The following is a 16489-nucleotide window of genomic DNA, read 5'->3' on the forward strand; positions in this document are numbered from 1 at the left end:
TCCCTCGAGATCACTGTGTGGGTCTTTCTCTCTCTAGATCACTGTGTGGGTCTCTCTCTAGACCCCTGTGTGGGTCTCTCTCTCTCTAGATCACTATGTGGGTCTCTCTCTCTCTAGATGACTCGCTGGGTGTCTCTCTAGATCACTGTGTGGGTCTCTCCCTCTAGATCACTGTGTGGGTCTCTCTCTCTCTAGATCACTGTGTGGGTCTCTCTCTAGATCACTGTGTGGGTCTCTCTCTCTCTAGATCACTGTGTGGGTCACTCTCTAGATCACTGTGTGGGTCTCTTTCTAGATCACTGTGTGGGTCTCTCTCTCTAGATCACTCTGTGGGTTTCTCTGTCTCTAGATCACTGTGTGGGTCTCTCTCTCTAGATCACTGTGTGGGTCTCACTCTAGATACTGTGTGGGTTACTCACTCTCTAGATCACTGTGAGGGTCTCCCTCTAGATCACTGTGTGGGTCTCTCTCTCTAGATCACTGTGTGGGTCTCTCTCTAGATCACTGTGTGGGTCTCTCTCTCTAGATCACTCTGTGGGTTTCTCTGTCTCTAGATCACTGTGTGGGTCTCTCTCTAGATCACTGCGTGGGTCTCACTCTCTAGATCACTGTGTGGGTCTCTCTCTCTAGTTCACTGTGTGGGTCTCTCCCTCTAGATCACTGTGTGGGTCTCTCTCTCTAGATCACTGCGTGGGTCACTCTCTCGAGATCACTGTGTGGGTCTCTATCTCTCTAGATCACTGTGTGGGTCTCCCTCCAGATCAATGTGTGGGTCTCACTCTCTCTAGATCACTGTGGGTCTCTCTCTCTCTCTAGATCACTGTGTGGGTCTCTCTCTCTCTCTCTAGATCACTGTGTGCGTCTCTTCCTCGAGATCACTGCGTGGGTCTTTCTCTTTCTAGATCACTGTGTGGGTCTCTGTCTCTCTCTAGATCACTGTGTGGGTCTCTCTCTCTCGAGATCACTGTGTGGGTCTCTCTCTAGATCACTGTGTGGGTCTCTCTCTAGATCACTGTGTGGGTCTCTCTCTCCCTAGATCACTCTGTGGGTCTCTCTCTAGATCACTGTGTGGGTCTCTCTCTCTAGATTACTGTGTGGGTCTCTCTCTCTAGGTTACTGTGTGGGTCACTCTCTAGATCACTGTGTGGGTCTCTCTCTAGATCACTGTGTGGGTCTCTCTCTCTAGATCACGGTGTGGGTCTCTCTCTAGATCAATGTGTGGCCTAACACTAGATCACTGCGTGGGTCTCTCTCTCTCCAGATCACTGTGAGGGTCTCTCTTTCCCTAGATCACGCTGTGGGTCTCTCTCTAGATCACTGTGTGGGTCTCTCTCTCTCTTGATCACTGTGTAGGTCTCTCTCTCTCTTGGTCATTGCGTGGGTCTCTCCCTCTAGATCACTGTGTGGGTCTCTCTCTGTCTAGATCACTGTGTGGGTCTCTCTCTATCAATCATTGTGTGGGTCTCTCTCTAGATCACTCTGTGGCTCTCTCCCTAGATCACTGTGTGGGTCTCTCTCTGTCTAGATCACTGTGTGGGTCTCTCTCTATCAATCATTGTGTGGGTCTCTCTCTAGATCACTCTGTGGGTCTCTCCCTAGATCACTGTGTGGGTCTCACTCTCTCTAGATCACTGTGTGGGTCTCTCTCTCTCTAGATCACTGTGTGGGTCTCTCTCTTTCTAGATCACTCTGTGTGTCTCGCTGTCTCTAGATCACTGTGTGGGTCTCTCTCTCACTAGATCAGTGTGGGTCTCCCTCTCCCTCAAGATCACTGTGTGGGTTTCTCTCAAGATCACTGTCTGCGTCCGCCTTCTAGATCACTGTGTGGGACTTTCTCTCTCCAGATCACTGTGTGGGTCGCTCGCTCTCTAGATCACTGTGTGGGTCTCTCTCTTTCTAGATCACTGTGTGGGTCTCTCTCTCTAGATCACTGTATGGGTCTCTCTCTCCCTAGATCACTGTGTCGGTCTCTCTCCAGATCACTGTGTGCGTCTCTCCCTCGAGATCACTGTGTGGGTCTTTCTCTCTCTAGATCACTGTGTGGGTCTCTCTCTAGACCCCTGTGTGGGTCTCTCTCTCTCTAGATCACTATGTGGGTCTCTCTCTCTCTAGATGACTGGCTGGGTCTCTCTCTAGATCACTGTGTGGGTCTCTCTCTCTAGATCACTGTATGGGTCTCTCTCTCCCTAGATCACTGTGTCGGTCTCTCTCCAGATCACTGTGTGCGTCTCTCCCTCGAGATCACTGTGTGGGTCTTTCTCTCTCTAGATCACTGTGTGGGTCTCTCTCTAGACCCCTGTGTGGGTCTCTCTCTCTCTAGATCACTATGTGGGTCTCTCTCTCTCTAGATGACTGGCTGGGTGTCTCTCTAGATCACTGTGTGGGTCTCTCCCTCTAGATCACTGTGTGGGTCTCGCACTCTCTAGATCACTGTGGTTCTCTCTCTCTCTCTCTAGATCACTGTGTGGGTCTTTCTCTCTCTCTAGATCACTGCGTGTGTCTCTCTCTTGATCACTGTGTGGGTCTCTCTGTGTCTAGATCGCTGTGTGGGTCTCTCTCTCCCCAGATCACTGTGTGGGTATCTCTTTCTCTGGATCACTATGTGGGTCTCTCTCTCTCTCCAGATCACTGTGTGGGTGTCTCTCTCTCTCCAGATCACTGTGTGGGTCTCTCTTTCTCTAGATCACTGTGTGGGTCTCTGTCTCTCCCTGGATCACTGGGTGGGTCTGTCTCTCTCTAGATCACTGTGTGGGTCTCTGTCTCTCTAGATCACTGTGTGGGTCTCTCTTTCTCTAGATCACTGTGTGGGTCTCTGTCTCTCTAGATCACTGTGTGGGTCTCTCTTTCTCTAGATCACTGTGTGGGTCTCTGTCTCTCTAGATCACTGTGTGGGTCGCTGTCTCTCCCCGTATCACTGGGTGGGCCTGTCTCTCTCTAGATCACTGTGTTGGTCTCTCCCTAGATCACTGTGTGAGTCTCTCTCCAGATCACTCGGTGGGTCTCTGTCTCTAGATCACTGTGTGGGTCTCGCTCTTTCTAGATCACTGTGGGTCACTCTCTCTCTCTCTAGATCACTGTGTGGGTCTTTCTCTCTCTCTCTGGACCACTGTGTGTGTCTCTCTCTTGATCACTGTGTGGGTCTCTATCTCTAGATCACTGTGTGGGTCTCCCTCTCTAGATCACTGTGTGGGACTCTCTCTCTAGATCACTGTGTGGGTCTCTCTCTCTCTAGATCACTGTGTGGGTCTCTCTCTCTCTCTCTAGATCACTGTGTGGGTCTCTGTCTCTAGATCACTGTGTGGGTCTCTCTCTCTAGATCACTGTGTGGGTCTCTCTCTCTAGATCACTGTGTGGGTCTCTCTCTCTCTCTCTAGATCACTGTGTGGGTCTCTCTCTGGATCACTGTGTGGATCTCTCTCTCTAGATCACTGTGTGAGTGTCTCTCTCTCTAGATCACTGTGTGGGTCTCTCTCTCTCGAGATCCCTGTGTGGCTCTCTCTCTCTAGATCACTGTGTGGGTCTCTCTATCTAGATCACTGTGTGGGTCTCTCTCTAGATGACTGTGTGGGTCTCTATCTAGGGCAAGACAGGAGCAATAAAGGAATTGGTGTTCCTGCTCCATGCCCAGGAACGAGGCAGAAGGAACGACACAGCCAGCAGGCTGTGTTCAAGCAGAGAGAGGGGTATGTAAGAATGTGTGGTCACTCAGTTTGCCTCAACCTGATTCCTCTCAGTTGATGTGTTCTGGTGAAATCCTCAAACTGTCCCGACGAGACGGAGTGCAAATTCCTGATTATTTTATTCCCCAAATCCTGAATCGAAACCTTGTTCAAATCTGCAACAATTTATGACAAATCTACTCTCCCCATTCAGACATCTCCTGATCCCACGTTTTGATCATACCTGGCCCCATTGCTACCCAGCCTTGCCCTGCGCCATTGTCCTTTTTTAATCATTTGATCTCTCCTGCCCTCTTCCCCCATCACAAACTTTCCCTTTTGCTCCCCCCCCCCCCCCCCCCCCCCCCATCTCGAACTGCTCCAGCTTGTAGGAGCCTGCACGTTAACCCCGAGCGTGCTGCCGAGCCGTGTCCGTTTGCAGTTCCTGCCTGTTGAGCGAGCTGGGTTAACAGTGGTGTGAGACCGGGGCGGCACAGTGGTTAGCATTGCTGCCTCGCGGCGCCAAGGATCCGGGTCCGATCAGATGTTGCATTCCTTTGTCAACAGGAAGCCTTGTCATTGCAGTTATTTAAACAGCACTCATTCTCTCTCGATTTAGCTATCTTGCGCTAGCTCCTTAGGTGTTCCGAAAAATGAATGTTAAAGGCTCAAAACCATTTATATTCAAAACCTATTCAGTACATCGAACCTAACAGGCGGAAAAATCCCCTCACCACTGACTGACTCAATAACTCACTTACCTCCTGCACATGGCCATCTGAGGAAATTCGGCATGTCCACATTGACTCTTGACCAACTTTTACAGATGCACCATAGAAAGCATCCTATCGGGCTGCATCACAGCCTGGTATGGCTACTGCTCGGCCCAAGTCCGCAAGAAACTTCAGAGAGTCGTGAACACCGCACAGTCCATTGCACAAACCTGCCTCCCATCCATTGACTCCATCTACATCTCCCGCTGCCTGGGGAAAGCGGGCAGCATAATCAAAGACCCCCCTCCCACCCGGCTGACTCACTCTTCCAACTTCTTCCATCGGGCAGGAGATACAAAAGTCTGAGAACACGCACAAACAGACTCAAAAACAGCTTCTTCCCCGCTGTTACCAGCTTCCTAAACGACCCTCTTATGGATTGACCTGATTAACACTACACCCCTGTATGCTTCACCCGATGCCGGTGCTTATGTAGTTACATTGTGGATCTTGTGATGCCCTATTATGTATTTTCTTTTCATGTACTATGGTAGTCACCACTGTTGTGTATATATCACATACGAGATGTCATACGGTAAGGCTCCTGTACTACAGGTACGGGGGTAGATCCCAGCCTGCTGATTCCGCCCAGTAGGCGGAGTATAAATGTGTGTGCTCACCGAGCTGCAGCCATTTCAGCAGCAGCTGCAAGAGGCTACACATCTCTGCTTAATAAAGCCTCGATTACACTCTACTCTCGTCTCGTCGTAATTCATAGTGCATCTACTAAATGATCTGTTGAGCTGTACGCAGAGAAATACTTTTCACTGTACCTCGGTACATGTGACAACAAACAAATCCACATCCATCTGCCCATAGCTTGCCATCCCTCCTGAGTCTCAAGCTCCTCACGCCTGCTTGCCACTTCCCTCAGTGACTCTCCTGCCCGCCACCCCTTCACTGAGGGGGCAGGTCAGCAAGTGGGGCGGGAGGGGGAAGAGGTACGGACAGGGTGGCTCAGCGATAGGCAAGTGGCGGGGTTGGATTGGGTCAGGGAGGAGGGAGAGTGCCAAGATTGCACTATTATGCTCTGCCTCCCGTACACCATTGTGGGAGGAGCAGTGCTGGGGAACATTGTACGGTCAAGGGGATGGTCTGCAGAAGTGATCAAATGTTGGGGGAATCGTACTGAACCAGTAGTCTACTGTTAGAGGGGAATAGTGAGGACCCACTGCCTTTGCTGAGGGAGTGCTGCACTGTCAGAGGGTCAGTACTGAGGGAGTGCTGCACTGTCAGAGGGTCAGTACTGAGGGAGTGCTGCACTGTCAGAGGGTCAGTACTGAGGGAGTGCTGCACTGTCAGAGGGTCAGTACTGAGGGAGTGCTGCACTGTCAGAGGGTCTGTACTGAGGGATCGCTGCACTTTCGAGGGTCAGTACTGAGTGAGTGCTGCCCTGTGAGAGGGTCAGTACTGAGGGAATGCTGCACTGTCAGAGGGTCAGTCCTGAGGGAGAGCTGCACTGTCAGAGGGTCAGTACTGAGGGAGTGCCGCACTGTCAGAGGGTCAGTACTGAGGGAGTGCTGCCCTGTGAGAGGGTCAGTACTGAGGGAATGCTGCACTGTCAGAGGGTCAGTACTGAAGGAGTGCTGCACTGTCAGAGGGTCAGTACTGAGGGATCGTTGCACTTTCGAGGGTCAGTACTGAGTGAGTGCTGCCCTGTGAGAGGGTCAGTACTGAGGGAGTGCTGCACTGTCAGAGGGTCAGTACTGAGGGAGTGCTGCACTGTCAGAGGGTCAGTACTGAGGGAGTGCTGCACTGTCAGAGGGTCTGTACTGAGGGATCGCTGCACTTTCGAGGGTCAGTACTGAGTGAGTGCTGCCCTGTGAGAGGGTCAGTACTGAGGGAATGCTGCACTGTCAGAGGGTCAGTCCTGAGGGAGAGCTGCACTGTCAGAGGGTCAGTACTGAGGGAGTGCCGCACTGTCAGAGGGTCAGTACTGAGGGAGTGCTGCCCTGTGAGAGGGTCAGTACTGAGGGAATGCTGCACTGTCAGAGGGTCAGTACTGAAGGAGTGCTGCACTGTCAGAGGGTCAGTACTGAGGGATCGTTGCACTTTCGAGGGTCAGTACTGAGTGAGTGCTGCCCTGTGAGAGGGTCAGTACTGAGGGAGTGCTGCACTGTCAGAGGGTCAGTACTGAGGGAGTGCTGCACTGTCAGAGGTCAGTACTGAGGGAGTGCCGCACTGTCAGAGGGTCAGTACTGATGGAGTGCTGCACTGTCAGAGGGTCAGTACTGAGGGATCGCTGCACTTTCGAGGGTCAGTACTGAATGAGTGCTGCCCTGTGAGAGGGTCAGTACTGAGGGAATGCTGCACTGTCAGAGGGTCGGTCCTGAGGGAGTGCTGCACTGTCAGAGCGTCAGTACTGAGGGAGTGCCGCACTGGCAGAGGGTCAGTACTGAGGGAGTGCTGCACTGTCAGAGGGTCAGTACTGAGGGAGTGCTGCACTGTCAGAGGGTCAGTACTGAGGGAGTGCCGCACTGTCAGAGGGTCAGTACTGAGGGAGTGCTGCCCTGTGAGAGGGTCAGTACTGAGGGAATGCTGCACTGTCAGAGGGTCAGTACTGAAGGAGTGCTGCACTGTCAGAGGGTCAGTACTGAGGGATCGCTGCACTTTCGAGGGTCAGTACTGAGTGAGTGCTGCCCTGTGAGAGGGTCAGTACTGAGGGAGTGCTGCACTGTCAGAGGGTCAGTACTGAGGGAGTGCTGCACTGTCAGAGGGTCAGTACTGAGGGAGTGCCGCACTGTCAGAGGGTCAGTACTGATGGAGTGCTGCACTGTCAGAGGGTCAGTACTGAGGGATCGCTGCACTTTCGAGGGTCAGTACTGAGGGAGTGCTGCCCTGTGAGAGGGTCAGTACTGAGGGAATGCTGCACTGTCAGAGGGTTGGTCCTGAGGGAGTGCTGCACTGTCAGAGGGTCAGTACTGAGGGAGTGCCGCACTGTCAGAGGGTCAGTACTGAGGGAGTGCCGCACTGGCAGAGGGTCAGTACTGAGGGAGTGCTGCACTGTCAGAGGGTCAGTACTGAGGGAGTGCTGCACTGTCAGAGGGTCAGTACTGAGGGAGTGCCGCACTGTCAGAGGGTCAGTACTGAGGGAGTGCTGCACCGTCAGAGGGTCAGTACTGAGGCAGTGCTGCACTGTCAGAGGGTCAGTACTGAGGGAGTGCCGCACTGTCAAAGGGTCAGTACTGAGGGAGAGCTCCACTGCCAGAGGGTCAGTACTGAGGGAGCACTGCACTGTCAGAGGGTCAGTACTGAGGGAGTGCTGCACTGTCAGAGGGTCAGTACTGAGGGAATGCTGCACTGTCAGAGGGTCAGTACTGAGGGAGAGCTGCACTGTCAGAGGGTCAGTACTGAGGGAGTGCTGCACTGTCAGAGGGTCAGTACTGAGGGATCGCTGCACTTTCGAGGCTCCGTAATGAGGGAGTGCTGCACTGTGAGAGGGTCAGTACTGAGGGAGTGCTGCACTGTCAGAGGGTCAGTACTGAGGGAGCGCTGCACTGTCAGAGGGTCAGTACTGAGGGAGCGCTGCACTGTCAGAGGGTCAGTACTGAAGGAGTGCTGCACTGTCAGAGGGTCAGTACTGAGGGATCGTTGCACTTTCGAGGGTCAGTACTGAGTGAGTGCTGCCCTGTGAGAGGGTCAGTACTGAGGGAGTGCTGCACTGTCAGAGGGTCAGTACTGAGGGAGTGCTGCACTGTCAGAGGGTCAGTACTGAGGGAGTGCTGCACTGTCAGAGGGTCTGTACTGAGGGATCGCTGCACTTTCGAGGGTCAGTACTGAGTGAGTGCTGCCCTGTGAGAGGGTCAGTACTGAGGGAATGCTGCACTGTCAGAGGGTCAGTCCTGAGGGAGAGCTGCACTGTCAGAGGGTCAGTACTGAGGGAGTGCCGCACTGTCAGAGGGTCAGTACTGAGGGAGTGCTGCCCTGTGAGAGGGTCAGTACTGAGGGAATGCTGCACTGTCAGAGGGTCAGTACTGAAGGAGTGCTGCACTGTCAGAGGGTCAGTACTGAGGGATCGCTGCACTTTCGAGGGTCAGTACTGAGTGAGTGCTGCCCTGTGAGAGGGTCAGTACTGAGGGAGTGCTGCACTGTCAGAGGGTCAGTACTGAGGGAGTGCTGCACTGTCAGAGGTCAGTACTGAGGGAGTGCCGCACTGTCAGAGGGTCAGTACTGATGGAGTGCTGCACTGTCAGAGGGTCAGTACTGAGGGATCGCTGCACTTTCGAGGGTCAGTACTGAATGAGTGCTGCCCTGTGAGAGGGTCAGTACTGAGGGAATGCTGCACTGTCAGAGGGTCGGTCCTGAGGGAGTGCTGCACTGTCAGAGCGTCAGTACTGAGGGAGTGCCGCACTGGCAGAGGGTCAGTACTGAGGGATCGCTGCACTTTCGAGGGTCAGTACTGAGTGAGTGCTGCCCTGTGAGAGGGTCAGTACTGAGGGAGTGCTGCACTGTCAGAGGGTCAGTACTGAGGGAGTGCTGCACTGTCAGAGGGTCAGTACTGAGGGAGTGCCGCACTGTCAGAGGGTCAGTACTGAAGGAGTGCTGCACTGTCAGAGGGTCAGTACTGAGGGATCGCTGCACTTTCGAGGGTCAGTACTGAGGGATCGCTGCACTTTCGAGGGTCAGTACTGAATGAGTGCTGCCCTGTGAGAGGGTCAGTACTGAGGGAATGCTGCACTGTCAGAGGGTTGGTCCTGAGGGAGTGCTGCACTGTCAGAGGGTCAGTACTGAGGGAGTGCCGCACTGTCAGAGGGTCAGTACTGAGGGAGTGCTGCACTGTCAGAGGGTCAGTACTGAGGGAGTGCCGCACTGTCAGAGGGTCAGTACTGAGGGAGCGCTGCACTGTCAGAGGGTCAGTACTGAGGCAGTGCTGCACTGTCAGAGGGTCAGTACTGAGGGAGTGCCGCACTGTCAAAGGGTCAGTACTGAGGGAGAGCTCCACTGCCAGAGGGTCAGTACTGAGGGAGCACTGCACTGTCAGAGGGTCAGTACTGAGGGAGTGCTGCACTGTCAGAGGGTCAGTACTGAGGGAATGCTGCACTGTCAGAGGGTCAGTACTGAGGGAGAGCTGCACTGTCAGAGGGTCAGTACTGAGGGAGTGCTGCACTGTCAGAGGGTCAGTACTGAGGGATCGCTGCACTTTCGAGGCTCCGTAATGAGGGAGTGCTGCACTGTGAGAGGGTCAGTACTGAGGGAGTGCTGCACTGTCAGAGGGTCAGTACTGAGGGAGCGCTGCACTGTCAGAGGGTCAGTACTGAGGGAGTGCTGCACTGTCAGAGGGTCAGTACTGAGGGAGAGCTGCACTGTCGAGCCCTGCTGAAAGAAGAGAAGGCAAGTTCTTTGCAATGTCATGGCCAATATTTAACTCTCAACCCACACTTAAAACAAACAAACTGGTCAGTTTGATCGGTGAGGTTTGTGGGATCCTGCTGATGCAGAATATTTACCTGCGTAACAGTAATTGCCTTTGGCTCATTGCAGTCAGCTGACCGGTTTAAAATGGAGGGACATAGGTTTGTCTATGTTGGAAATGTTCCCTTCTCTGTGACACCTCGGCATATATTGTGCAGTTACTGGGAAATACAGCGATAGATTTTGACGGTGCTCCAGTCTGTAACCTGTGAATGATGCAGTCACTCTTTCTCTTGCAGACCGTACCACAGGAAATGTCCCACTCGGAATGGCTATCGTGAGTTCAGCCAATCGGCGTGCTCAGCAAGACTGTCTGCTCAATCCTCCGGACAGCATCGCAAGGGACGAAGGTTTGGGACTGCCGCTGTGCACCAAACAGTGCGTCGCAATGGCAATGGCCAGCCATATTCCAGCAATGAATACGGAACAGAGGGTTTGTCCCGGTGGAGCGATCAGCCTGCGGCCTCACGGTGGAGCGGTCAGTCCGGGGCCTCACGGTGGAGCGGTCAGTCCGGGGCCTCACGGTGGAGCGGTCAGTCCGGGGCCTCACGGTGGAGCGGTCAGTCCGGGGCCTCACGGTGGAGCGGTCAGTCCGGGGCCTCACGGTGGAGCGGTCAGTCCGGGGCCTCACGGTGGAGCGGTCAGTCCGGGGCCTCACGGTGGAGCGGTCAGTCCGGGGCCTCACGGTGGAGCGGTCAGTCCGGGGCCTCACGGTGGAGCGGTCAGTCCGGGGCCTCACGGTGGAGCGGTCAGTCCGGGGCCTCACGGTGGAGCGGTCAGTCCGGGGCCTCACGGCGGAGCGGTCAGCCCGAGGCGTCACAGTGGAGCGGTCAGCCCGAGGCGTCACAGTGGAGCGGTCAGTCCGAGGCGTCACAGTGGAGCGGTCAGTCCGGGGCCTCACAGTGGAGCGGTCAGTCCGGGGCCTCACAGTGGAGCGGTCAGCCCGAGGCGTCACAGTGGAGCGGTCAGCCCGAGGCGTCACATTGGAGCGGTCAGCCCGAGACGTCACAGTGGAGCGGTCAGCCCGAGGCGTCACAGTGGAGCGGTCAGCCCGAGGCGTCACAGTGGAGCGGTCAGTCCGAGGCGTCACAGTGGAGCGGTCAGCCCGAGGCGTCACAGTGGAGCGGTCAGTCCCAATCCTCCTGGCAGAGTTATCAGCCACCACAAGCTGGACGGGGCAGAAGGGGCTGGAATGCAAACTCTGGCAGTCAGGGCGGACTCAATGCACATCGACAATGGGACAATTGAAGTGTAAACGGGAAAGATAGTAGTCCTTTAATTTGCTGATGTGTGAACAGATTTCACAATGCTTTATTTTATAAATACTGATAGATTCTAAAATCCAGTTCACCATGAACCTGCGCAGCTAACTGGGAGCTGGGGTCTCCGAGCAATGTTTCTCAGGGCTTGTATCTCATCTGTCAATGCCAAGCACTGTTTCACCTTGCGTATCAGGCTCTTAGCTCATTGCCTGACACCACATCACAATGAGCGAGTCCGTTACATTTTATATTCCCGTTCTGAGGTTGATGCACAACCTGACGGGCGGTTTTCACCAAGCCTGTCGGGAGAAAAATCTTAAATATTATGTTACGGTGGCGCAGTGGTTAGCACTGCTGCCTCACGGCGCTGAGGACCCAGGTTCGATCCCGGCCCCGGGTCACTGTCCGTGTGGAGTTTGCACATTCTCCCCGTGCCTGCGTGGGTCTCACCTCCACACAACCCAAAGATGTGCAGGGTAGGTGGATTGGCCACGCTAAATTGCCCCTTAATCGGCTACTCTAAATTTGTTTTTTAAAAAAAAGATATATTTGAAGCTGGATTTCATTTTAAATTGTTCCTTTTAAATTATTTAATTCCCATCCCGTTCAGCCACCTTTGAACCGTCCTCTGCCTGAAGCCACTGACCCCGGCTAGTTGTGGGTGGAATGTGGCAGGGGGAAATGGGCCAGAGCCCCCAGTTCCCGATCGCTGGGCTCTGGTGCCATTGCGGAGGTCAGGCTTGGCTCCGTGCGTTGCCCGTGCAGTGTGCCAGCCTGCCGACTCTGTCTTGTCTCATGGGGACTGCACTCGGCCAGTGCCACCGTCCTGTCCTTATTCTCTGCCCGTCAGTTATCTAAACCAAAAGTGGCCTCTTGTTGCACCAGCTTCTCCCAGGCCTCTCCGCATTCACACGAGGCACAGTTCGGGCCTTTTTTTTTTAAACAAACAAATTGTCTTAAAAATGTTCTTTTTAAAAAATGTTTCAGGATTGTTTTATCTTCACACGCTGCACTGTGCAAAATCTTAATTCAGAAATAAAGGAGTTTCCTAGTCCGCTGGCTGCAATTTTCTCACCCGAAGCATCATGGACATGAGGGGTTCATTTTGAATTCTTGCTGCTTCCGGCACGCTCCGGATATGCTTTGGTTAAACTCACTCAGCGAATCTTGCAGATTGACAGAGGGATAGGAAGCAAGGAGTCGAGGATGAGGCAGAGAAATGGCAAATGGAGTTTAATCCGGACAAATGTGGGTAATGCATTTAGGTAGGTCTAACATCGTTGAACTATATCGAAAATGGCAAAACTCTGAGGAATATAGAAAGCCAGAGAGATCTGGGCGGCAGGTCCACAGATCTTTGAAGGTGGCAACACAAGTGGACAAGGTTGTCAAGAAAGCACACGGAATGCTCGCCTTCATTGGACGGGGCATAGAGTATAAAAACTGGCAAGTCGTGCTGCAGTTGTGTAGAACCTTGGTAAGGCCGCACTTGGAATATTGCGCACAATTCTGGTCGCCACACTACCAGAAGGATGTGGAGGCTTTGGAGAGGGTGCAGAGGTTTACCAGGATGTTGCCTGGTCTGGAGCGTGTGAGCTATGTGGAGAGGAATAGACTCGGACTGTTTTCATTAGAATGACGGAGGCTGAGGGGTGACCTGATAGAGGTCTGCAAGATTATGAGGGGCATGGATAGAGTGGATGGGCAGGCACTCTTTCCCAGGGTGGAGGGGTCACTCACCAGGGGGTGTAGGTTTAAGGTCGGTGGGGCAAAGTTTAGAGGAGATGTGCGAGGCAGGTTTTTTACGCAGAGGGTGGTGAGTGCCTGGAACGCGTTGCCAGGGGAGGCTGTGGAAGCAGATACATTAACGGTGTTCAAAAGGCATCTTGACAAACACATGGATAGTACGGGTATAGAGGGACACGGCACAAGGAAGTGCTGAGGGTTTTGGCCAAGGGTGGTATCATGGTCGGCGCAGGCTTGGAGGGCCAAAGGGCTTGTTCCAGTGCTGTATTTTTTGTGTCACTTGTGTCAGATCACTTTGTGGGTCTCTGTCTCTCTAGATCACTGTGTGGGTCTCTCTCTCTCTCTAGATCACTGTGTGGGTCTCTGTCTCTAGATCACTGTGTGGGTCTCTCTCCCTAGATCACTGTGTGAGTGTCTCTCTCTCTAGATCACTGCGTGTGTCTCTCTCTCTAGATCACTGTGTGGGTCTCTCTCTCTCTTTAGATCACTGTGTGGGTCTCTCTCTCTAGATCACTGTGTGGTACTCTCTCTCTCTAGATCACTGTGTGGTTCTCTCTCTCACTAGATCACCGTGTGGGACTCTCTGTCTCTAGATCACTGTGTGGGACTCTCTCTCTAGATCACTGTGTGGGTCTCGCTCTCTCAAGATCACTGTGTGGGTCTTTCGCACTCCAGATCACTGTGTGGGTGTCTCTCTAGATCACTGTGTGGGTCTCTCTCTCTCTAGATTGCTCTGTGGGTCTCTCTCTCTATATCACTGTATGGGTCTCTCTCTCTATCTAGATCACTGTGTGGGTCTCTCTCTCTCTCTCTAGATCACTGTGTGCGTCTCTCTCTAGATCACTCTGTGGGTCTCTCTCTAGATCACTCTGTGGGTCTCTCTCTAGACCACTGTGTGGGTCTCTCTCTCCCTAGATCACTGTGTGGGTCTCTCTCTAGATCACTGTGTGGGTCACTCTCTAGATCACTGTGTGGGTGTCTCTCTAGATCACTGTGTGGGTCTCTCTCTCTAGATCGATGCGTGGGTCTCTCTCTAGATCCCTGTGTGGGTCTCTCTCTCTCCAGATCATTGTGAGGGACTCTCTTTCCCTAGATCACGCTGTGGGTCTCTCTCTAGATCACTGTGTGGGTCTCTCTCTCTCTTGATCACTGTGTAGATCTCTCTCTCTCTTGGTCATTGCGTGGGTCTCTCCCTCTAGATCACTGTGTGGGTCTCTCTCTGTCTAGATCACTGTGTGGGTCTCTCTCTATCGATCCTTGTGTGGGTCTCTCTCTAGATCACTGTGTGGGTCTCAATCTCTCTAGATCACTGTGTGGGTCTCACTCTCTCTAGATCACTGTGTGGGTCTCTCTCTCTCTAGATCACTGTGTGGGTCTCTCTCTAGATCACTCTGTGTGTCTCGCTGTCTCTAGATCACTGTGTGAGTCTCTCTCTCTCACTAGATCAGTGTGGATCTCCCTCTCCCTCAAGATCACTCTGTGGGTCTCTCTCAAGATCACTGTCTGCGTCTCGCCTTCTAGATCACTGTGTGGGACTTTCTCTCTCCTGATCACTGTGTGGGTAGCTCTCTCTCTAGATCACTGTGTGGGTCTCTCTCTTTCTAGATCACTGTGTGGGTCTCTCTAGATCACTGTATGGGTCTCTCTCTCTCTAGATCACTGTGTGGGTCTCTCTCTCTCTCTAGATCATTGTGTGGGTCTTTCTCCCTAGATCACTGTGTTGGTCTCTCTCCAGATCACTGTGTGCGTCTCTCCCTCGAGATCACTGTGTGGGTCTTTCTCTCTCTAGATCACTGTGTGGGTCTCTCTCTAGACCCCTGTGTGGGTCTCTCTCTCTCTAGATCACTATGTGGGTCACTCTCTCTCTAGATGACTGGCTGGGTCTCTCTCTAGATCACTGTGTGGGTCTTTCTCTCTCTCTCTCGATCACTGCGTTTGTCTCTCTCTTGATCACTGTGTGGGTCTCTCTGTGTCTAGATCGCTGTGTGGGTCTCTCTCTCCCCAGATCACTGTGTGGGTATCTCTCTCTCTCTTCAGATCACTGTGTGGGTGTCTCTCTCTCCAGATCACTGTGTGGGTCTCTCTTTCTCTTGATCACTGTGTGGGTCTCTGTCTCTCCCTAGATCACTGGGTGGGTCTGTCTCTCTCCAGATCACTGTGTGGGATTCTCCCTTGATCACTGTGAGACTCTCTCTAGATCACTGTGTGGGTCACTCTCTCTAGATCACTGTGTGGGTCTCTCTCTCTAGATCACTGTGTGGTTCTCTGTCTCTCTAGATCACTGTGTGGGTCTCTCTTTCTCTAGATCACTGTGTGGGTCTCTGTCTCTCCGCGTATCACTGGGTGGGTCTGTCTGTCTCTCTAGATCACTGTGTTGGTCTCTCCCTAGATCACTGTGTGAGTCTCTCTCCAGATCACTCGGTGGGTCTCTGTCTCTAGATCACTGTGTGGGTCTCGCTCTCTCTAGATCACTGTGGGTCACTCTCTCTCTCTGTAGATCACTGTGTGGGTCTTTCTCTCTCTCTCTGGACCACTGTGTGTGTCTCTCTCTTGATCACTGTGTGGGTCTCTATCTCTAGATCACTGTGTGGGTCTCTATCTCTAGATCACTGTGTGGGTCTCTCTCTCTCGAGATCCCTGTGTGGGTCTCTCTCTCTAGATCACTGTGTGGGTCTCTCTCTCTCGAGATCCCTGTGTGGGTCTCTCTCTCTAGATCACTGTGTGGGTCTCTCTATCTAGATCACTGTGTGGGTCTCTCTCTAGATGACTGTGTGGGACTCTATCTAGATCACTTCGTGGGTCTCTCTGTCTCTCTAGATCACTGCTTGGGTCTCTCTCTCTCTCTCTAGATCACTGTGTGGGTCTCTCTCTCTCTAGACCAGTGTGTGGGACTCTCTCTCTAGATCACTGTGTGGGTCTCCCTCTCTAGATCACTGTGCGGGACTCTCTCTCCAGATCACTGTGTGGGTCTCTCTCTCTCCCTAGATCACTGTGTGGGTCTCTCTCTCTCTCTCTCTCTCTCTCTCTAGATCACTGTGTGGGTCTCTGTCTCTAGATCACTGTGTGGGTCTCTCTCTCTAGATCACTGTGTGAGTGTCTCTCTCTCTAGATCACTGCGTGGGTCTCTCTCTCTAGATCACTGTGTGGGTCTCTCTCTCTCTAGATCACTGTGTGGGTCTCTCTCTCTAGATCACCGTGTGGTACTCTCTCTCTAGATCACTGTGTGGTTCTCTCTCTCACTAGATCACCGTGTGAGACTCTCTGTCTCTAGATCACTGTGTGGGACTCTCTCTCTAGATCACTGTGTGGGTCTCTCTCTCTCGATCACTGTGTGGGTCACTCTCTCTCTCTCTCTCGATCAATGTGAGGGTCATTCTCTCTCTCTATATCACTGGGTGGGTCTCTCTCTAGATCAATGTGTGGGTCTCTCTCTAGATCAATGTGTGGTTCTCTCTCTCTCTCTGGATCACTGTGTGGGTCTCTCTCTGGATCACTGTGTGGGTCTCTCTCTAGATCACTGTGTGGGTCTCTCTCTCTCTCTAGATCACTGTGTGGGTCTCTCTCCAGATCACTGTGTGCGTCTCTCCCTCTAGATCACTGTGTGGGTCTCTCTCTCTCTCGATCACAATGTGGGCGT

At 53.0% G+C, this 16489-nt stretch overlaps 2 protein-coding genes across 6 annotated transcripts in view; one reads left to right on the top strand and one right to left on the bottom strand.

Annotated features, from left to right (window-relative positions):
* The window catches only part of LOC140386065 (uncharacterized), a 41561-nt gene extending 29401 nt beyond the window's left edge, over positions 1-12160 (top strand). Inside the window, exons 2-3 of the mRNA XM_072468649.1 lie at positions 3581-3683; positions 10084-12160. Coding sequence (XP_072324750.1) covers positions 3581-3683; positions 10084-11092 — 1112 coding nt within the window. The 3' untranslated portion in view covers positions 11093-12160. The remainder of the gene's footprint in view (positions 1-3580; positions 3684-10083) is intronic.
* Positions 1-16489, bottom strand: part of amph (amphiphysin) — a 452493-nt gene that overhangs the window by 159544 nt on the left and 276460 nt on the right. The gene's annotated exons all lie outside the window — the stretch shown is intronic.

The sequence above is a fragment of the Scyliorhinus torazame genome, chromosome 11 (genome assembly GCF_047496885.1).
Source record: "Scyliorhinus torazame isolate Kashiwa2021f chromosome 11, sScyTor2.1, whole genome shotgun sequence".
NCBI classification, from domain to species: domain Eukaryota; kingdom Metazoa; phylum Chordata; class Chondrichthyes; order Carcharhiniformes; family Scyliorhinidae; genus Scyliorhinus; species Scyliorhinus torazame.